The sequence below is a fragment of the Centropristis striata genome, chromosome 16 (genome assembly GCF_030273125.1).
Source record: "Centropristis striata isolate RG_2023a ecotype Rhode Island chromosome 16, C.striata_1.0, whole genome shotgun sequence".
In the NCBI taxonomy this organism is placed as follows: domain Eukaryota; kingdom Metazoa; phylum Chordata; class Actinopteri; order Perciformes; family Serranidae; genus Centropristis; species Centropristis striata.
Genome location: NC_081532.1, coordinates 30,772,394 through 30,794,163, shown reverse-complemented (window position 1 = coordinate 30,794,163; position 21,770 = coordinate 30,772,394). Strand labels below are relative to the sequence as shown.

The 21,770-nt window shown below is 42.0% G+C and overlaps 1 protein-coding gene across 1 annotated transcript; it reads right to left on the bottom strand.

The window, feature by feature from the left end:
- Window positions 1-5,705: 5,705 nt before the first annotated feature.
- Window positions 5,706-21,213, bottom strand: LOC131987796 (intraflagellar transport protein 43 homolog A). Its single transcript, XM_059352662.1, has 9 exons — window positions 20,945-21,213; window positions 18,400-18,501; window positions 15,215-15,285; window positions 12,608-12,643; window positions 11,726-11,772; window positions 7,310-7,382; window positions 6,472-6,547; window positions 6,272-6,334; window positions 5,706-6,021 (listed from the first exon to the last, which is right to left on the bottom strand). The coding sequence occupies exons 1-9, from the start codon at window positions 21,143-21,145 to the stop codon at window positions 5,911-5,913; spliced, it is 780 nt and encodes a 259-aa protein (XP_059208645.1). The 5' UTR covers window positions 21,146-21,213; the 3' UTR covers window positions 5,706-5,910.
- Window positions 21,214-21,770: the final 557 nt, after the last annotated feature.

Here is a 21,770-nt window from a genome sequence, read left to right as displayed (position 1 = left end):
GTATGTGTTGGGGACATCAGGGTAAAATGTCAAATGAGATAGCAGGATGTATATGAAATTATCTGGTTGGGGGATGCTAAAAATAATTGTAATTTGATTGAAGGAGGGGAATTCTTGAGAAAACTGAGCTTTGGAGGCACGGACAAGGAGAACTGGAATGAGACGGGACAGGAAACACGGAGACACAAATGTCCTTCAATCTGGAGACACAAAACTCAAGGCCCACTAACACAGCTAATGTATGTTCATTATCATGTTGCCTTTTAAACCCTTTAACAACCCGGTCAGTAAAAAAAAGTTATGTTCCCACACGAAGAAACTGCACTTTTAACCATATTTCAAGGGAAACTAATTTTCTTGTGGATTACAGTTGTAGTTTTAAACACATGGTTAACATTGTGAATTGAAACAAACCTACTTGGGTAGTTTTAGTAAAAGATCCCTGCAGGTTTAAATAGGTTAATTTGTTATGTATCTTAAGTTAAATACATTATGTAAGTAAAAAAAGGCCAGGCAACACTGACTTTTGGTTTCACACGAGACACAAACAGCGGTCTCCTCGGTAAAGTTGTCCCTACACAGACTTTGACTAGATAGGTTTATCTGGTACATCAAAAATAAAATATAATCCAGGAGAAAATACATTTTTCCTTGAACCAATCTGACAATGCTGCTACATTTTAATAGGAATGTAATTATTAAGAGACTATTTCACCACTGTTAAGGAAAAAATCACTCTGCATTAATAGAGAAGAATGCACTTTTTAATTTTTTTTAATTATAGGGACCCATGACTTTAAAGGGCCTTCAAAATATTCATTTGGGTAAGGCTCTAGCAGGGCCCAGTGCTATATTATTTCCCAGAGTTCATAGCAACATACAGTTCCTCAGGACAAAGATCCAACACGAGAGCTTTACAGACTCAGCGGGTGGACCAGCTTGAGCCTCGGGGCTTGCGGAGCACCGGGAGGCCTATGATGTTGCACGCATGCAGGAAACCAGTGGACTGTGATGTAGTGGACTCAGAGTCGGACCTAAAGAGTAGCTTTAGCAACGTCCCACTGTGATGGTGAGCTTCTCTCCAGGTTCAAACAGCTTCTCCTACAGCAGCAGATCCTGTGTAGTCAAAATCGTCTCCCCTCCTCCTCAGTACCAAGGGCTACGTGTTTGGTGTGTGTGTGTTGAGTGGTCATTAGTCTCTGTTTACAGTGGAGAGAGCCTGGCCAGCTGGCGTGTGACGTGTGATGTGCCGCGCAGTGGTCTACCACTGTGAGACCCCCGTGGCAGAGTCATGGAGGCCCAGCAACCTCCTTCCCCAGGCGGGCCGCAGAGACCGCGGCGAGCCCTCGGCAGATGGAGCCTCCAGCGTTTCCCGTCTCTCTTCCACGAGCAAAAGAAGAGGTGGAGCGAGCGCTGGAGGTGGGACTGGCCCTGGCCCCCATCACAGATGCCAGGAGAAGGCTGAAGCTCTGGCGAGGCCCTGCTGGGAGGGTGCTGGGCCGGAACAGGTGCAATCTCAGCCCCTCGATCCCCTCTGTCAGCACCTCAGTGGTGGAGCCCGCGCTCTCTTCCTGTCCTCGCTCCTTCTCATTCACACACTCGAGAGGTGTTGTGGGGCTACATCCAGCCCCTCCCTCCCTCCACCCAGCAACAAATGCAGACACCAAAAAATCACGACCAGACACTGTGCTCTTGTGTCTTCCCCTCAAAAGGGAACAAAAATAAAAAGTTCAAAGGACATTAGCAGAAGTGTGTTTGTGACCCTCGGAGGGCAAACAGTGGAGTTGTGTTGACTCTGCGTTTTCCTCTGCTGGCTATGATAAGCTCCTCGGCTGACCTCGCCACTGCCGGGGGGCCAACACAACCACTCTCCCATCAGCCTTTGCTTTATCGCCAGTGGCTAAAAGACAAAGAGGTTCTGCTGTATACCTGGCTGCGAACGGCATCCTGCATGATGGAAAGACTTTATGACAGAGGGGGGAGCGTGGCAAAGCCCAACAGGCCACCTTGACCTGTCCCTGCTCGGAGGACCTTGGTGGACCCCGTCCCATTGCCCCCAGCCCCCACAAGCGACCTGGCCACTCCGACCGCCACTGAGTTATTATCATAATTTCCCGGAGAGGCATTGCAGGGCCTCCGCGATCAGAGAGGCATCCGTGTTTTACAGAATGTTTTGTGTTTTATTGCCTTTAAGTCACTCATAGGCCAGCGGAGAGGGCCCACAATGATAAGAAAACCAGTCATGTGAAAAATGAAGGACCTCGCGTACAGGACTGAGAGGTGAGGAAGGGAAATAATAAAATACATGACAAATGTGGAGCTCGACTGTATTTCATGTTCAAACCCCTGTCTCGCCTCTCCAACCCTCGGCTGCACTAAAAACATATGAGGGGAAAGCGGGAAATGATAATAATGAATTCAGCCAATCTCACTGTTACAAAAAGAACAGAAGCTTTTTTTCCCCACCTCATGGTTTACACTTGAAAAAAACTCCCACTCTCTCATTCCCCCTCCCGGGTCCTTTGACAACATGACGGCCGTAAGATGCCCAGGGGCATTCAAAGCTGCCACCGTCCCAGCCATTTCATGTCCGAGCCCACCTGGGGTAAACAAAAAAGGACTTGGAGCGATAGAATATTAACTAAAGAAGAGAGGGGAAAAATAGCACTGACAAAACTGAAAATACTTTTTAACCCGTCAAACTTTCGGTCTTAAAAAATACCACTTTCATTGTCTCTTTTGTGGAGCGATTCCCCCTCCTCTCTCGCAGCCCCCTGCGGGTTTTTAAAGGTGCAAAATATCTAATGCAAAAAAAAACATCTGTTTAATCTAGCTATTTCAAAAGCAAATCCCCTTTTGATCAAAAAATGATATTGATCTGACTGCCTTAGTTGTGTTTCGCCTTTAAACTTGAAATATCATGGAGTCTTTGTGGCAAATCAATACTGCGGCTGCTTTTTGAGGCTTTTGTTTCAAAGGGCACAAGATCCATTTGAATATGGTTGATATAGTTGAGCTAGTTATGTTATAAATTAATGTGTAAAACATGATCTCGTCCTGGCTTAAAAAAGGGGGATGTCCTAATTTTCTTGCCGTTTTAAACTGATAATAATCCTCTCATGACCGGTTCATGGCACCTGACTGATGCAGTGCTGTCCGGGTCAGCGACAGGGAACCTGTGACAGGCACGTGGCCCCTGTTGGAATGAACTGGTCCTAATATTGCTTGAGCTTTAGCGTGTCTGTCCTCACCCCTCACTCTGTGTCTGCGGGGCCCCGGCATTGGGCCCCAGCTATCTCCACATCTCCCCATTTTCTTTAATTACACCTCAGCATATTGCTTTTGGGCCATATGGAAGGCAGATATTGAGACCAGATAAGATGTATAAACTTCTGTCAACACCACAGTATATTAGGTAGAGCTGGAAGCATATTATCTCTATTCTATCCTTCCAATTAGCGCCCAATATCAAAATACATTAAGACAAGCCTGTCGACAGGGAGCAGGAAAAAACATTACAATAATGGGGCCTTCGTCTGTTTTTTATTAAAATTGTATAACTTCCTCTGCGTTTGTTTTCTTTGCCGCAAAATGAAAAGTCATTTCCACCGAGGGACCCAATAGAAACATAGATAAATTACCCATTTAAACTCAACGGCCTGAGAATTTGTGCTGAGATGGCCTAAAGGTTTTACAGCGGGTCTTCTGTAACAAACTGCTGCTTTAAAAATAAACACTGCCGATTCACACGAGAAAACTTCTTTCCTACATAAACTCTGAGATTTGGTGAGCTACAGTGTTGCATGTGTCCCATCAAATCAAAGGATTTTAAACATTGTGTCATTACTGGAACATTTTGAATGAAATATCGGATTACAGAAGCATGCGCTGAGGCCATGTGGATTTTTACAGCAGTAATGGCTCCATTATTTTAATAGAAAAATGTCAAGGGGAAACAAATTACACCCTAAACCCATGTGAGGCCTGTATCGTCTGATCTGATATACACAGCATCAACATGGCCTCAGACTCAGCTCACCTCCCAGTGACACCATGTTCATCTGAAAGCTACCCCATAACCAAAAAGCTCTCTGAGAACACAACTGTCTTCTTCACTAGAAATAATGTACATGTTGTAGCTGTTTTGACGTGATTGAATTCACTGCACACACAGACAGTGAGAGGTCATTCTGAGCCTCGCTGCAGCATCAAGATACACTGTATACACTGAGAGACACGGAGAGAATAAAGGAGAAGAGAGCGGCGGCGGGATGAGGGAGTAGAGAGAGGTCACTTTGAGAAGCTGGATGCAAGCATATGCCAAACAGCGTCTCTGGATCTCTCTCTCTTTCTCTAATCCCCTCTCTGATCCACCGATGCTAGGGCCAATCATTTGAGGCCAGCCACAACCCGTGATCACTGGGCCCTAATCTGAGTCCTCGGCCCGTCCGCAGTCCACCTCAGACGGCACCGGCCGGCTGCCAGCAGAGGAGTGGCAGGCTTAGACTTCTCCAGAGAGACAGCTAGAGGTTGTCTCTACATGGATGGGCACTTCGCAGCTCGGCGGGGGCGGGAGGAAGGGGCAACATAGCAGCTGCTCAGGGCATATGGGCAGAATTCATTAAGTCTGGCTAAATAAGCCAATTGTGGAGGCGGTAAAAAGTGTGCGTTTGTCTGTCTGATAGAGAAACAAACAGAGATCACTCACTGTGTTTGAGCACTGAGCTCAAATATTCTGCCACACACACAAATATTCTGAGCACAAATATCCCGTGTGATCACTTCGTCCTGAGGTATTACACTTGATGAAGTTGATTCAAGGCCCAACAAATGAAAAAAATCTGGATCTATTTGTGATGGGCAGTGATTGAGCTGTTAGATGCATAGATTATGTGTCCTTGAGGACTTTGCTGTGCATCTCCAAATGTCATGAGACTGCTCTCTGCCGCAGAAATAAACCTAATCACTATCTGTAAATGTTACAGCTGTTTCTCTAATAGACCTGGCCTGACTTTGGAGGCCTGCATTTATATTCACACACATGAACCGAAGACAAAACTGAATGCTGATACATGTGACCAGCATATGCTGAAGGAGCGGCATACAGCACATTTGGTAAATCGTATCAGATTCTGTCCAAATGTGTCAGAGCCAATGTCGATTTAAATTCAGAGCTGAAAACATGCGTATCCTGTCCTGTGGCCTGCTTTGTGGGCTCTCTGTGCAGTGTTATCACATTGTTGTGAGGAATTTGTGTTCTTTCACTTTAAAGAGCACACACCTGACACCAGCTGCTGTCTCGTTCCTGACTTACATCCATTCCTCTTTATCCAGTAAAAGGCATAATGTATGCTAATCCCCCAGGTGTCAATAGGAACTCTGTTCAATGCATTTGAGATAATAGTGAAGAAGGGGTTGCTCCTATCGAAGACCTGGAAGATAAAGTCAATGGCACAGTCAATAACAATAAGGTTGTAGGCTTTAATGAGGAATGTTAATTTGAACACAATCAAGTGGATTTCAGCTTAGCTGATTATCAACCTTGGACTTGTATGAGGGTGTTGATAATGCTGTGGGAGGGCATTTTTATCTGTGACAGCTTTTTTTTCTGAGGAGCTTTTCAAACAAAATCAGTTTGCCTTGTGGCTGTTTAAGTTAGAAACTAACAAACAATTGGTGAGATTCCAAAAGAACTTAAACAAAGACAGGGTAAGAAAACACTGCACTGTTCACTGCACAGTGAACTTTATTTAGAAAAAAAAACAGTATATGTACACTTTACAAAATATAAATTCTGGATAACAAACAGTAATTAAAGTTACTAGAACCAAAGTCACTGGCCCTTCTGTGTAATGGACATTCACCCAGTTCCCACTGGAGCCATTTAGAGTCCCAATCCAAACCTCCTCCTCATGTTACAGGCATCGCAGGCTGCTCCTCACTCTCTCCTTGATCCCATTCCATCAGCAGCTCTGAGGACACCTCTGTAAACAGATGATCCCAGTCCCAGCTCACATCATCCTGCAGAGCCAAAGAGGGGGAGAAAAGAAGAATTAGAGAGCCAGAGGGAGACATACGAAGAAAGAGAGCATGGGGAACAGAGGGAGCAAAGAGAGGAGAATGGGGGAAGGAGAGCAGAGGGTGTTAATGTACACATCATAAATCTTGATTACCTGGGAGACAGAGTGGCAACCTCCCCTGGTGCTCTAGAAACAGCTGGACAGGCATTCGCTGGGAGCTCATGAGCTATATTTACTAAAAACTCACTCACCTCTTTCACCTCCTGCTCTGGCGCTAAAACCTTGGTGAGGAGCTTCAAGTCAATCTCTCCATCCTGAAGAAAGATCACAGTAAAATTCACTTAGCTTGCACAAACAGAGGTGATGCTGGTTGCGAAATTAAATGGACCACCTTGACAAGAAGAGAGGTAGGAATACAAAAGAGATACAAAAATAAATGTCCTTGACTTACTAAGGTTTGGAATGCAGAGTAATGCTTCAGATCATTGTCCAGATCTCTGTAGGTCATTACCCGGTTCACCTGCATGCTAACAGGGTGACAGAAAGTCAGAATAGGCATCTGATACACTAACAGGGGTGCATTTCAATCTGGATAACATGTCACAGAAAAAGATCAGCCATCCTGACTGCAGTGCTGTCACACTACATGCAAACCAAGACTGAGAAGTGGTTTTGTAGAAGTTTGAAGTTTGTGCGCAATGAAGCTCCAAGACTTCAAGCAAAGACCACAGAGAGCAGGAGATGGTTGCCAAGTGGTAAACGCTTCAAATTGAAACCCAGCTGCTTATCTGTGGGTTGGAATTAAGTGGGGGGGCTCTCAAAGTGGCCGGGGCCTAGCAGTGCATGCCAGTCCTACTTACTGCACATTACACGCTACATTGCCCCCGCAATGAGTTCAATGTGGATATTATCTCGCACAGAGAGCAAGCCCCAGCCTAATAACCTCCACCGCTGTCATAGCCTTGCTACATATTCGACACATGTCGGCGTGTCTCTCACTGCCCTGTAAATCAAAGGGCCTGGTTAGTAGAGACCCTGGTAACAGAGTTGCATAAATCATACCCAACTGTTATTTCTCCATTTCAGCCCGATAAAGCAAGACACTCTGCAATGGCACTACTGGAGGACAGGTAACCATCAAAGTCACCAGAGCAGGCTACTGATCTAGTGTTCTGTCCACGGACAGAGGTTAACTGTCACACATGGGTCTGGGGACACGCTGTGTGTGTGTGTGTGTGTGTGTGTGTTAAAGCACAAACTTTCTCAAGTTTAAGGCGCCCATGCTGTACCTTGGTGGAGCTGCAACTTGCATTGTGAGATCTTCTTCCTGGACTTCTTCAAGGTCTGGAATCACTGGAATATCTGAAATCAAAAACAAAAAAACATTTTACAGACAATCCAATGACATTGTAAAAAGTGTTATATTTTGAGAAAACCTGATTGGCAGCTAAATGACAGAATCATTAAAAAAAAATATATATATGCAGTAAATCCCCTGTGTATGGCAGCCAGAAGTGCACATTTATGTGTATGTGTGACCATGTCTGCATGGCACTTCCTCCCCTCCCTCTCTCTTGTTACATCCTCATAAGAGCTGCCCTGTCACAATAGCCATGCGGCCATGAATATTCAGGAGGCGAGGCGGCAGCTCTTCCTGCTGTGAGAGGGGCGCTGGCCAGGGGCTCCCCAGAAAGCACCCCCTGCTACCTTAGCATTTGGGCCCTGTCAGCGCCGCCCACCCCCAGGACCCGCAGTGGCCGGTAGGCCGACCTCCATGTCCACTCTGCCACTCTGACTGGGGCGGCATCCAGCCATGTGCAAGAGTATTTGCTTGCGGGCCCATCTGTGTGGGGTCGGAAGTCACAGTGCGGCCTGGCAGGGGCTGCAGTGCCAGGAGCCGCCAACCCGCTGCTCAAACAGTGGGAACCCACTTTAATTGGCAAAACGCAACAGGACAGAGGATGGCTCCACTCCCAAGAAGGACAGGGCAAACTTTCACAGCATTTTTCAGATGGACATTTGTTGGAGCAGGGAAATAAAAGAGACATAATAAGGGATATGGTAAGATTGGATGAACGTAAGCTAAATAGTTAATAATGAATAAAGAGACTAATTAAAGTGTGTTCAAAGACAAAATAAGCCCCTTATTGTGTGATGACATTTATCATCTAAAGGTTACAGTATCGCTAAAGGTGAATCTACACAATAATCATTGAAGAAGGGAATGAGACTGTTTTTCGAAAAAAAAAGTGGGGTTTTTAAAAAACGGTTACCATCTTTACATCTGCCCTGATAGAAGACGTGTTAACTTATGGTGTGATGTGAATTTCCTGAGAAATATTTTCTGGGGTGTATGGGGGGGCAGCAGACTGCACATCCTTATTAGCTCTACAGCTGAGTTTTGACAGTGAGAGAGACAGAGAGAGGGAGAGGGAAGCAAGGAAGCGAGAGACAGAGAGGAACAGACAGATATGGAGAGAAAAAGAGAGAGCTGGACTGCATGAGAGGGTTGTCAGTAATCTCTAACCACAGTACTGTACCCTGAGGGGAAAGTCAATAGAGGTGAGGAGATGGAAGTGTGCATCTGATGTGAGGAAATATCTTGGCATCTATGTCACCATTCCTTCGAAATAACTCCTGAAAATAAACACTGATCTTTGATGGTCCACTACATTTCAGCTCTCCATAAAAGTTATGGACTGTTCAGATGAAGAGACATTATTTTGATTCTGATATATTCTTCCAAAGACAACTTGGTCAAAACCTAACCTATCAACTTTCAGTAGATAACAAAAGCTCACCGTCTTTTGATAACTTATTTCTTTCTCTTTTTTTAATTAAACCAAATTAAAAATGCCACGCTCGTTTAGCCGCTGACAAGATTCATCTGTGTTTCTGATATCCAAATAAATGCGGGCGCGGGTATTTCATATTCATGAGGCCCCGGTGACACTTTGTCCTCTCATTTACAAAGCACAGCGTTCAGCAGAATCCGTCCCCCCTGGACCCCCAATCAAATTTAATGGTCTTAGTGCAATGACATCAAAAAGCCTTGCCGTCCGGCTCTTTGCAAACAGCTTCCTGGGTTGTCTATCTGTCCACACACACACACACACACGCACCTTTTCATTTCAGTCAGTAATGCACGATCAACACAGTCCATGAGAGTTCAATGTGAAGCACAGAGGCATACGTTGTCTATATGCAAAGTCTATTTTTAAATGAAAAGAGGAACAACATTTTTAAATGAGCTTCAAATTCAACCCATTACTGGAGGTCAAGCAGGGCATCAAAGCAGCCACAAACAAGCCAGTGTTTTCTCCTGACACAAAGGGCAGCTCCATCAGGAGGAGCTGTCTCTCCTCAGCACGCCACACATTACCTACACTTTCTTCCCTCGGCTGGACGTGTATCAAGGTGGCTTTTGTCTGGCAGCGAGCAGGCCACGCGTATCCTTATTACACGGTCGCGTCCGGCTTCCTCGCTGAAGCATGTAAATATCAAAAGGGGATAATTTGGTGTGAATGTAGACATACTCCCGCCAGGCACAAGCCAGTCAGCGACTTTGGAGAACAGGACGTCTGTCCACATCACTTGGGCTCCTATAATCTACGCAGGGGTCCAGGCAAATGATTACCTAGGCACAGAATCCATTTGAAAGGCTTACGGGACAATATTCAACACATCACCGGCTAAGAGTAAGACATTGAGACATGAAACAGATGAGTGTTTTTGCGATACTGGTGCTATTTAAAGTGACCAGCAGGAGGCTGTGGGGGCAACTGATGGGTAGATGGGAGCAGGGGACTGGGCTAGCCTTCTCTCTCCCTCGCTCTCTCTCTCTCTGTGCTTGTAGCCAGTGGACATAAGGGATAAGGGTAGGGGACATAATCAAGATCGCAGGGGCTATCTCACTAACCCTCAGCACTGTAATTTCCAATGCCCCTGCCTCCGGCTCTGTATTAAGAGGTCTCCCTCCACAGAGTAATAATCTTTCCGGCGGCGTTAACTGCAAGAGAACCAAACCTCTGGACTCTTCATTCAACTGGCCGTTTGAGCCAGTGCATAGTGACAGTGGCAGACATTATGTGTGTGTGTACATAAATGTAACAGAGATGCACAGTATTATACGTTTACCTTAAGCCATAATGGTTCATATGAGCAATTCATTGTGATTTATCAATACATTTGAAAGTTTTGTACAATTATACTTTTTTTAAATTGTCATTTTTCATCATTTTCAACATAAAAAAAATTGTAGGTTAATATTGAAACATTTACATAAGGGCTGAGTGAAAAATTATGGTTTGTTATTTCTCCATATTATAATAATGTTACAAACTCAAACTATCATAGTTCACAGTTTTCATAAGAAAATGTTTTTTTAAGTTATATATTTGAATCAAACATTTTTTTAATTCTGAATTTGTGTATGTGATTAGTGAAGCAAGACAGGACTTAAGACATAAGGTGGTACAGGACAAACAAACAAACAAGAAAAGACACATTTTAAATGTTATGATGTGTGTTGTGTGTGTTAGTGAAGTAGCAGGACAGTCTGTTGTGTAGTCTGTCTGTCCTGTATATGTGTGTGTATTTGGGCTATGTGTATGGGAGCCATAGGGGTGTGTGGCTTATTTAAAAGAAAAGACAAAATAAAAATGAATAAATCAATAAAATAGTAGTTTTCGTGGCCGGGCTGGCTAATGGTATCCCATGTTCTAATGATTTTGAAATATTTGGTTTCGTCATCAGTGTATTATACATTTTTTATTCTAAATTTTCTTTCCCACTTTATTTCTTTCCAAACTTTTGCACTATTGTTTATGCTTTGTGAGGTGATGGCTACCCTTCTCTACCTTCTTTAGCCGTCCCCAGGCCATGGACTTCATCACATATTTACAGCTTTAGTTGGAGTTATAGAAATTATGCTTTATTCTTCTTCCTATTCTAATTATCAATATTCTGTATCACAATACTCTGATGATAGACATTTTTAAACAGCTGATGAGCAAACTGTAGATAAAAGGGTTGGGATAATATGGCATTTGTTCACTTACTTCATGAGATACTGACGTGTTAAAGTCCTTTAGTGTTGTCAACTGAGCATTTCATGTTGCGTCTGCTAAATGACATTGTAGAATTGTTGCTAATCTATCTTTATTTAGGCAATTTGACCCTATATCCCCTGCTGCCATGAGCCACAAAATAGAACAATTATTTTAGGCAGGGTTTCCCCCTCAGTCCTGACACTGTCTGTGGTGCGCAGGGCCCTCAGGTGACTCAGTTACCGCAAGATCTGTATTCAACAGCACCTGCCTGACACTCTGTGTGTGCTTGTGTGTGTGCTTCTTACCAACTGTGTCACTCTGGGATATGAGGGAAACACTTAAATCGTGCCATAACATTCTCCATCATCTACAGATCTAACCAAATTGAATGAATATATTCACTTCATCAAAAGGGCCGTGCTTAAAAATTGTCACACGCTGGTCAAAAAGAGGAACACAGAGGCAGAGTTTTAACAGGTGAATCCACGCTGGATTCAAGGAGAAATATGGTGTGAGCATCAGTGAAAAGCGATGATCTGACTGTCTGCTTATCTGCTCTACTTCCAGAGGATGAATGTGCCGGGGAGGCACTGGAGGGCTCCTCTTTGCCCGTGAGGAGAGACACAGAGTGGGGGATAGTGAGGGTGCTCTTACCTCCTTCATCATCTGATCCCTGGGGAGTTTGTGGTCGCAGGCGGCGGCTGTAGAAACAGGAAGTGTGAGAGTATGAATTATTTAATGCTTTCAAAATGCAGCCCGACGGTGAGGTCATCACGGGGAGTGAGTGAGTCGGCGACTGGGCGACTTTGCTTTGATGATGGGCCTGGTTTTTTTTTCTCTTGTCTCTTTCTCATGGTAGTCAGGACTCTTGCTACAGTCTGACTGGACTTCTGAACAGCAGTCGCCGCCAAAAGACACTGATGGTGCTATGAGACGCTGCTGTGCTGTCTGGGTGACCAGCCGGCCATCCTTTGACAAGATCACCTCTAAGATTTTTTTTTTAAAAACAAACCCGGCTGGAGCAGCAGTCTGAATAAGTATTACTGAGACAAGACAGTTGTGACAGAAGCACAACATAAGGGATTTTTCTGCAGGGTAACAACTTTACACACAAAGCCTCTTGTCTCACTACAGCCATTCAGGCACCGGACTCCAACTGCGATGATGAGTAAAACATAGACGACTTCGTCCTCTACCTGCCTCTCCTCATGATGTCTATTCTAGTCACAGAATGATGGGAGGGAGGGGAGGCTGGGTGAGGGGAAAAACTAGAATAACAGGAAAACTTGGCTCCTAATAGCAGTAAAAGTGATGACAACTCAGTCACGCTGTTTTTTAATCATGTTAAGTGATTGTTCTTGGAAGGCAAGGATTAGTTGCAACCAAGGACAACGTGAAAGTACAGCGCTTTTCCTACTTTACTGCAAAGGGAATAAACATTTAAAATGGCCTGTTTTTAATCATACAATCCAAGAATGTAACAGAATTCAATCAACAACTGCAAGAGTGCAATGAAACATGGATGAGTGAACTTACTCTTCCAGGTCTTCAGCTGCAGGTCTTCTTGAAGATCTGTGTAGCAGCAGAAAACACAATTGTTTGACAAACTAAATAACACACTTATTAGATTACATTCCCCCTTCCTTCAAAATAAGGCTAAGCACAAAAGATATATTCTTATTTCTGGCACAGTCCTCAGATGTATTTTGATGGCTACATCCTCGTCACCTGTATCTAATGATAGTAATTCTGCTCTATCAGACGCAGTGGGATCCACAATAGTTGTTTCTTCTCTCCTCTCTGTTTTCTCAGCCACGTCTCCTGCTGGATCAGGTGGCTATTTTCAGACTTCTGCCCATTTACACTGCTCAGCTTGAACAGAGCATGCCAGACACCAAAATACTGTGTTTCAACACTTCTCGGCCTCAACACAGTATTTTTAGCTTTCACTATCTGTTTTAAGAATGGTAGCAATTACACCAGATACCAAAGAAAAACATTATTATTAATACCTAAAAATATTTCACCATTACAATCAACTCGTAAAGCAACAAAGAAATCAAAGCAGAGGAAGTTTTTATATGTTTTAATTAGTCGCCTAAAAATGTGTGTAAACGGTTTTAATCTTTATTTCATAATGCAAAATGTTTTTGCTGGTTCTCCTGGTTGAGGAGTGCCCCCTACTGGTTTAAAAAGTAATTCATCCAGTATAGGTCATTTCTTTACTGTCATTTTCATCCTTTTGTACTTCCATACAATCAAGATAGACATGTAGAATTAATAGTATTCGACAAAGTTATCCTGAATTGAATTAATATATAAATATACATCCATCCAATAATAATAAAGGAGCTACATGTACATAAAAGTATCAATGTTGGATAAAAAAAAGACTGCACATTAATAGTCAGTATTCAGGGGCTTCTAAAACAATGAAGCAGTAGAGACATCAGTAAAAAGGTAAACCGTCTGTGAACAAGCAAGGAGAATAAATTAAAGCTCCTACATCAAAAGTAGCACCTGTATCCCAACTCCAATCCCAACTTTTAATTCACCATAAGAGGTTCTCTTGTTCTTCCTGAGGTTACTACTATTTTTTCTGCAGGGAGTTTGCTGCACAGACTGTTAAGTTGATTTGATTTGGTACTTTGGGTTATATAAATAAAATTTACTTGACAATCACAGCAAACAACACTTCAATTCAGGCAAAAAAACCCTCAAAGAAATAAGCAATAATCCAGACATCACCCCTTAGAGTAGAATTCTCTTGAACATACAGATATTCATGTTATAATTCCTTTTATATGTGTACCGGAAAACACAGATTTATCAATAAGAGTCATTTATTTTTTCAAGAGGTGATCCACAATTAAATGAAAGAATGACATAAAACACAATTAGCCAACCTATATTCATTTCCTTCTGTTTTGTCTGTGTGTATGCATGCTGTCTAGTTGTGGACCAGCAGCCTTGAAGGCACTAGAGTCCAACCAGGCAGGGCAGAGAGGAGCTGAGGGAGCCTACCTGCCTGCCCTTGGACTGTGTCCTGTCTGGGGGGCGGGGGTGGCGACACTTAAGACACATTACAGGCCCCTTGATTAAGACTCATGTAAGGCAAAGCGATAGACATGGTAAAACTGTCTGGAAAAAGTTGTTAGGGATAAAATATATTGTGACAACCTGGTTTCAAAGGTTCATCAATAAACTGACAGATCATTTAGTGTCAATTAGAAGTGATAGATCGACAAATCCCAGGATTTCTGCGCTGGGATTAGTGGGAGGAGGGCGGCGGTGATTGAGCATGAGGGGTGACATTGAAGGGAAAAGTCCTTGCCGGTTCCAGGGGGGACCATTACTTACTTTGTTTCAGAGAGGATCAATGCGCGCGCAAACCCCTTTTACACCTCCTGTATTTCAATCGCTTTGAGACTGGGAATCAAGCTGGGTTACGCAAAAGCAGAGAAGCGACACGCTGACCTTCTGTGAGAAAGGAAAGATCTATTGAGTTTGCCGTTTTCCCTGCTTGCACTAACGGTGCAGTAAACTACGCAAATAAGCACAATTGACTCAGCCTGTTCACTTCAATGCATCTCCTATGATCTCGCCCTCCAGTGAGACAAAAAAAAAGCACAGTGGCAGGTTGAGGAGAAAACAAGACAGGTAGTTCCACACCAGAAGAAAAAAAGTCTCATGTTGATTTAGTCATGTACGGTGTTTAGATTTAGATTTGTTAGTTGCAGACAAAAGCTTTTGGCAAACACCTTCCATCTGTTCCAAATATTTCATGAATTCTCCATGTTGTGCTCCCCGTGTAAAGAGCAGACTGCAGTGGTAAGGGGTGATTAAGTGGCTTGAACCCCTGTGATGAAGTGGCTAGCTGACTAACAGTGCCCTCCTGTGGCTGATGCATTAACCATGTCAATTACCGCCTTGCTCACAGATGAAGACGAATGGAGAGTTGCCTGCTCAGACAGGCTCCCTCTAACCTTGTTGATTCACAGCCTGAGTGCCAAATATGCACTGATAAATAAGCTCATTCAACAGCATGAGAGTTCATTAATAACACATAACCCGAGACCACATCTCGCCGTCTCCACCTTCAGTGTAGCCACAGGATATGGAGGAAAAGGTGAAGATACGTACTTGGCAGAACCAGACCCGGAGCTTTCTTCTGCCCAGCCACCCTGCCGCCGGGCCGGTTTAGGAGGAGGACCCTGGAAGAGGAGAGAGGAGAGAGGTTTAATATCAAGCAGCTTCTCTGAATGTTTACTTACTCACAGAGGAGAATCAAAATTAAATTTATAAGCTTTGTTGCTGGGGTTAACTCTTGAGGAAAAAATATTATTTTTGTAAAAGATATATATTTCAGTTTTGTCATAATGTGTTACATCAACCTTCTGAACCCTAAGCTGTCTCAGGGTGTGTGTGTGTGTGTGTGTGTGTGTGTGTGTGTGTTTTTGTTCCTGTCACATTTTAATCACTGTGGCCTCGTTTTTTACTGCAGTATAAAAATCTTGCACCTCCATGGAACAATCGTGACTCAGTAGGAAGAAATTGAAAAACAAAGTTATAATGACATCAATTATAAGAAATATCCCAACATTTTTCCCACAGGGTAACAAATATTTGGGGCCAAATGGAGGCTCTAACAGTTAAATATATTGTACTATTTACATTTTTACCACTTGACTTACAACCTCTCTTGTCCTCTGTGTAAACAGCTCGCAGTTCACTCAAGGATTCACTAAGTTATTATCACGTGACTGCTGCTCTCAGCCAAGTCATTCATGGCTTTCCGGTTGTGCTGAGCGCAAAATTTAAGTTGTTTTTCTTACAGGATCTAGTTAGTACAAATGCTTTTTTCCCTGAAATTTTAAAGAGGACATGTAGAATAAAATAATTTCAATAAAAAGGTTATTTTAGACTTCGATTTGTTTACTTTTCCTGAAAGAGGCATTTGTGAACATGATTTGTTCAAGGTTTGTTTTCACAGTTTCTGTCTATGATAAATTATGTCATTTTGTAAATGTATTTTAAGGAAACATGGGGCTATGGCATTCAGACATAGTGGTGAATAGAATATATTGTGTAAGTACAAAACCTGTTTTCAAAGTGGAAACGGACCAGTAGGTGGCCCTCTTGTCTACAACAACTGAAAAAGCAAAACCCTTAACTTAAATATAAAGGGCAATAAAACGTGAGTTTAGCTGTCCTGTGTGAAGACTGGGGACCATTTAAACCAAAGTTCACCTCTAATATTGAAGTTGCAAGCGACCAAAACACTTCTGCATTAAAGAACATGAATGGTGGGTGCAGCACAGACACCTATATGCACTCCATTGTTTTGTTTATTATAGTTTTCAATACCATCCATTTCCAGCTCCAGAACATATGGAGCAGAGTGTGGGAACTGCCAAGGCCCATATGTCTGACCCTAAAATAGATCCACAGGAAAAAAATGACCCTCTCCCTCTCATTCTTTGATTCTGAAAATAGTAAACCGAGTATGCATCTCGATCCTGAGACCGGGACCCTGGGACTAGCACTTGAATGAATGAATTCCTCAGAGCACACAAGGGTGGGCACTAGACAAATGAATTAGGAAAAAAAGGCACAACATTTCTCATTACTAAATTGGGTCTGCAGAGGACAAAGTGCTCGTGAAGAATTTCTTTCGTTTATGATGAAAGAGGAAATAATCTTTCATGGCTGGTTCCTTCACCAAAGCCATTTATAAATCTGAATGTCACCATTAAGCAGGGCAGAGGGAGGGGGAGCCACTCTGCTCCACTGTATATTACCATTAATCGAGAGAGCTGAGGCTGAACAAGCTCCCTCAACTTTGTGTAATTAGTAACTGTCTCTTTATTCAGAACAAAGGAGATTACAATAATGACAATTAAGTCATTTTAAGCAACATTTATAAATTCCTGCAAGTGTAAAATCCCTCTGATGTTTAATATTTGGTATTCTGACAATGAGCAATTTTCATGAGAGACAAGATAGTAAGGTCAAGCATCTTTGAGTGCAATAAATTCACCCTGTGACAGTTATTTCATTCTACAAAAATGGAGAGGACCATAAGTGTCCTGAGAAACAAAACACATCTGTGCCTTGAATTCTTCATGACCAAATATGAACTTCACAGTTGTAGTAAAATAGTTATGGCTGTTAAGGCAATTAGCTTAGCTCTCGTAGTTTCTAATTTAGGATTCTCTGACGGTCTCCAGGGCAAGGGACTTGTGGTGGCCAAACCCTATGAGCCCATAAAAGCAAATGGGTCTTTGTTTAAAAGGATGTCAGGAATGTGACCAATCAGTTGGGTATTTTAGGCAGAAGAGGCCAGGGTTGATAAACGAAGACTGCAAATAAACCCACCCAGTCGCACGGCACTCTGGAAAAATGTATTGCATGTGCACAGCAGGTCAGAGAGGGCGCGAGAATACTGGTTCATACATTAGGGAAGTTGGCCTAATTTGGGAAGATTAGCCTAAAGCAAAAGCATCACTGGAATTTTTGGCTTTGGGAATGTTGGCTGGTTTACAGGTCACCAATCCAGGAGATGTGACTGATTCCATAAATGCCAACGATAGTGGAGTGAAATATTTTGATATATTTCCACTGCCACTTCAGATATGACTTCTCTCATATATTTTTGACCTATATTTAGAAACATGAACTCCAACATGTTTTAAGAGGCAGACATCTCTGAGACAAACAAATTGCTGGTACAGTCATGGGGACTTTAGTGATGTAATCTGCTTGTTTTTCAATTAGACAATTTACAAGAGAACAATTACACGGCTTCACGCCTCTAAAGTTCAAAAAGGGTTTTATAGCTTGTATGAAGTAACACTTTAAAACATTTCATGCATCCAATACACACAGGACAATAAATGAAGAGCAGTTTTAAAACAGTGGCAGTGTATGCTTTAAAACTTGCTGAAGTAAAATGGCAACTCAAATATCTCTGCATAAATGAGCTCTCCATTAAAAACTTTATACCATGTGTGTCAAGCTGGTATTACTGTGTATGTTGTAAAATGAGAGGTGGTGAATCTCAACAAGCCTGGATATCAAATACAAACAGCTGAATTGAAGCAAATAGTTATTGTAAGAACCAGTAAGGACAAGTAAATGGTATAAAGTTGATGTTTGGAGCATTAGCAGCAGAAGCCATGCAAAATCACTGCTTTTTTCATGCTACCTACCTCATCGTCTTCCTGTGATTCATGTATGAGACAAAACCAAAATGTATATTGATGAAGATTATTGTGAGGTGAAGTTATATCATGCAACTTACTATCTACTGTCACATGTTTACATACATCTCCCATTGAAGCAGCTGTTGAGGACTTTCTCACATAACGAGAATCTTCAAACGATGACTGGTCTGCTGTAAGGCGAGCTCTCCGTCCAGACTTTGCAACCTGGGAAATGTGTATAATTTTGAAATGGAAAATAGATTTTGATATCATAAAAGGGAGAAGCTGGCACTTTCAACAACTACCAAAAACTTTGTGGTTTTACTTTGCTTTCAACTGTGCCATTAAATGAGCCAACCAAACGCTGTCTGGATGGACTTCAAAATACAGTAGATCAGTGTATTCCACTTTCATAAACGGACCAGGTTTGGCGCTTGCTATGCTTTTTGCTTTGTAATTTTGTACAACGTCCACTTCTGTGAAGTCACTTTGTGCGGATGTGGCAATGACATTTTTCTTTTTGCATATAATAGGAGCTTTATTAAACATATGAACATAATTTGCATGGTTTTCCTTGAAGAATGCAGCAACAACTTTACAGAAGGACTATCAATGCACTTAGGATGTTGCATTAAATTAGAATAATTACACAAAAATTACATTACCTCCAATAATGTGAATCATAAAACAATTGCAATATCAGTAAAAAAATAATCGCAATTAGATATGTTTTGTAAATTGTGCTGCCCTAATCAATAGTACATTTTATGTTGATTAAGTAGAAGAAAATGAGTAGGGAATCTGGACTACTGCCCAGCACTCAACACTGGTTGAAAAAACAGCTAACAAAGGCAGGATAAGATGGAAGAAGTGCATTAATAGAGTAACCTTTGAAAGGGCCAGTGCACATGCTAATGTATACCTCTTCCTTAGAAATATTATTTTCAATTAGAGGTTCAGGTGTTACATGTAGATGAATGAAATATTCAGTATTCATATTAATTACAGCACTGTACTTTGAAATGTTACTTCTATGATGACATTATTTCATCTTCGCGAACCTCAGCTCCAATAATAAGTCTAGATAACCTGTGTAAAAATACAGACACTCAGACCCTTGAACACAAAAATGTTAACCCATTAAAACTAGTTAATACTAGAAAATAATATATATGTTTGATTGTTTTTCATCAAAAGAGCAGGGTTATGTTAACAAACTGGTATTTAAAGGGTTAGAATATTGAAAATAAAATGAATTTTGGTAGTGAGGATCTAGACTAAAGTAAATTAGAAGATATATATTTGAAAACTGTTTGTTAGGGAGAGTTTTTCCTCCATGGTAACAACAGGGAAGTTTTATAAGGGTTATGCAGTGTTTCTCTGTATTCTTTCATCCACGTTGTTAATTAAATTGTAGAATTACAAATAGCACTGTAATACTGTCTTACTGTAAAGTCACTGTTTTGTTTTCATTGCAAATAATTGAGCACAATAAACATTTTATCTTCAAACAATCAGAAGCCTGAGCACTATCAAACAAGGAGGTGAATGTACCCCTAAGCATCCTATCTAGCTGCAGTAAGTATTCCCAGTACTGGGTCAGAGTAAAGCTCAAAGATATACAAAATTTCCCCTTGGTGGAGTCATTTTGATTTGATAATTGTTTTTTTTTTATAGAAAGGCTCTTATAGCAATTGGATACAGCAGCTATTCTCAACCTTGGGGTCGGGACCCCAATTGGGGTCGCGAGATGATTTCTGGGGGTCGCCAAATCATTTTGGAAGTCAGCTCTGTCTCCACTGTGTTAAAGAGTTCATGTGTTAATGTGTTTTAGTCTTAATGTCTTTTTTTGGTCATTTGTGGCCAACTTGTGTCTTTTTTGGTCATTTTGTGTCTTTTTTGATAATTTTGTGGTCAATTTGTGTCTTTTTTGGTCATTTTATGGTCATTTTGTTTCCTTTTTTTGGTCATTTTGTGTCTTTTTTTAGTCATTTTGTGTCATTTTTGGTCATTTTGTGTCTTTTCTTTTTTATCATTTTGTGTCTTTTTTGATCATTTTGTGGTCAATTTGTGTCTTATTTGGTCAGATCTGAACTGTGCTTGTGAGATTGTGTTCAGTGAGTGGGGGTCGCGGACAACATGCATGTTAAATTGGGGGTCGCGACTCAAAAAGGTTGAGAACTACTGGGATACAGTACAGGTACACCAGAATATGAATGTCTCGTGTAGGTTTTTCTATGGAGTAAAACAGACCTCCAGCCAGGCCAGAGTGGAGAAAGAAAAACCCCAAAGAGTTAAAGGTTAACTTCACAGAAAATCTACAAAACACTGAGCTGTGCATGTTTGGAAATTTCGGCTAGCAAAGCTAACCACTTAGCTACGTTAGCTATATAGTCACAGACAAACTTCCCTGCTGCCGTTGCCCAAAAGCAGTAAATGATAATGCCTTTTTGCTGGCTACATGTAGGTCAAATAGCTTACGCTGTCTCATTTACTGTCTGGCTAATACTGCATTGACAGTAGCTTAGTAGCTAGCTTAAGTAGCTAGCAATAGCCTCGCTGCGCCGTTACAGAATACTCTCAACTCCATTTACAGCATGCAGAAATAATGTTAACCCTGTCCCTATTCCCTTTGCTGCTATCTCTGTTATTTAAACGACTCACTCACATTTTTTACCGCTCCAACATCTCCCAGCTGAAAGTGTTCCTCCATGTCTCTTTTCTTTGCTACCACCAGGGCAGCAGCAGCGTCTTCCTGGTTATCAACAAGCGTCACATAGCAACGTTCTCCATGGCAACGCAAATTAGAAAGAAAAGTTCGGGTCTCAGTCAATGACCGTGACGTAAGTAAGTAAATAAACAAAGACATATATGCACAGAAAGTGTTTATGACACATTGAATCTAATGCTGCTGCTATAATGTGTTTATACTCTTTTTTGTTTATTTCTTTAAAACACAAATATATAGATATATGTTGATGTGCTAGATGTTTCTGGTGTATCGAAGGGCTATCGTGACCCATGATGTCAACAAAATGCAATGCTTAGTGTCACCATAAACCAAAAACTTCTGAAGAAATTAAGTAAAGACAAAGGTATTTAAACCATCTGCATGATAATCATTGCCTCGGTGCTGGGGAAGAGATAGTAGAAAAATGACATCATCTAAACAATCAGTGTCAGAGTTTGCCTTTGACCAAACAAACAGCATCTTTCCCACAACCCCCACGCATTTCCCGATTTTTTTTCCTTCCTCAACCTTAATCAAGTAGAGTCACATTATCTCATCTTTTGCACTGGCCTGCCACAGTCAATATCCAGTCTGAGGAAGTAGACTGATGGGACCAGAGGTTCCTCCTGATGGCCGCTAGATGTCGCTGTATTGCATGTTTTATATTGCCGGGGAGAGGCAGGACAGTAGCAGCATCCAGCAGCTGTCTGGGGCTCCCTGTGCACCTTCAAGATCTCTTTTGTTAACTTTGGCCTTCCAACTG

Excerpts from the sequence above, each read along its gene's own strand:
- LOC131987796 (XM_059352662.1), bottom strand. The coding sequence starts at position 21,145 with ATGTCTTTGTTTATTTACTTACTTACGTCACGGTCATTGACTGAGACC. Across the intron at positions 18,502-20,944 it reads ATGTTGGAGCGGTAAAAAAT|GTTGCAAAGTCTGGACGGAG; the intron begins GTGAGTGAGTCG and ends CACATTTCCCAG. Across the intron at positions 11,773-12,607 it reads GCAGCTGAAGACCTGGAAGA|CCGCCGCCTGCGACCACAAA; the intron begins GTAAGTTCACTC and ends CTGTTTCTACAG.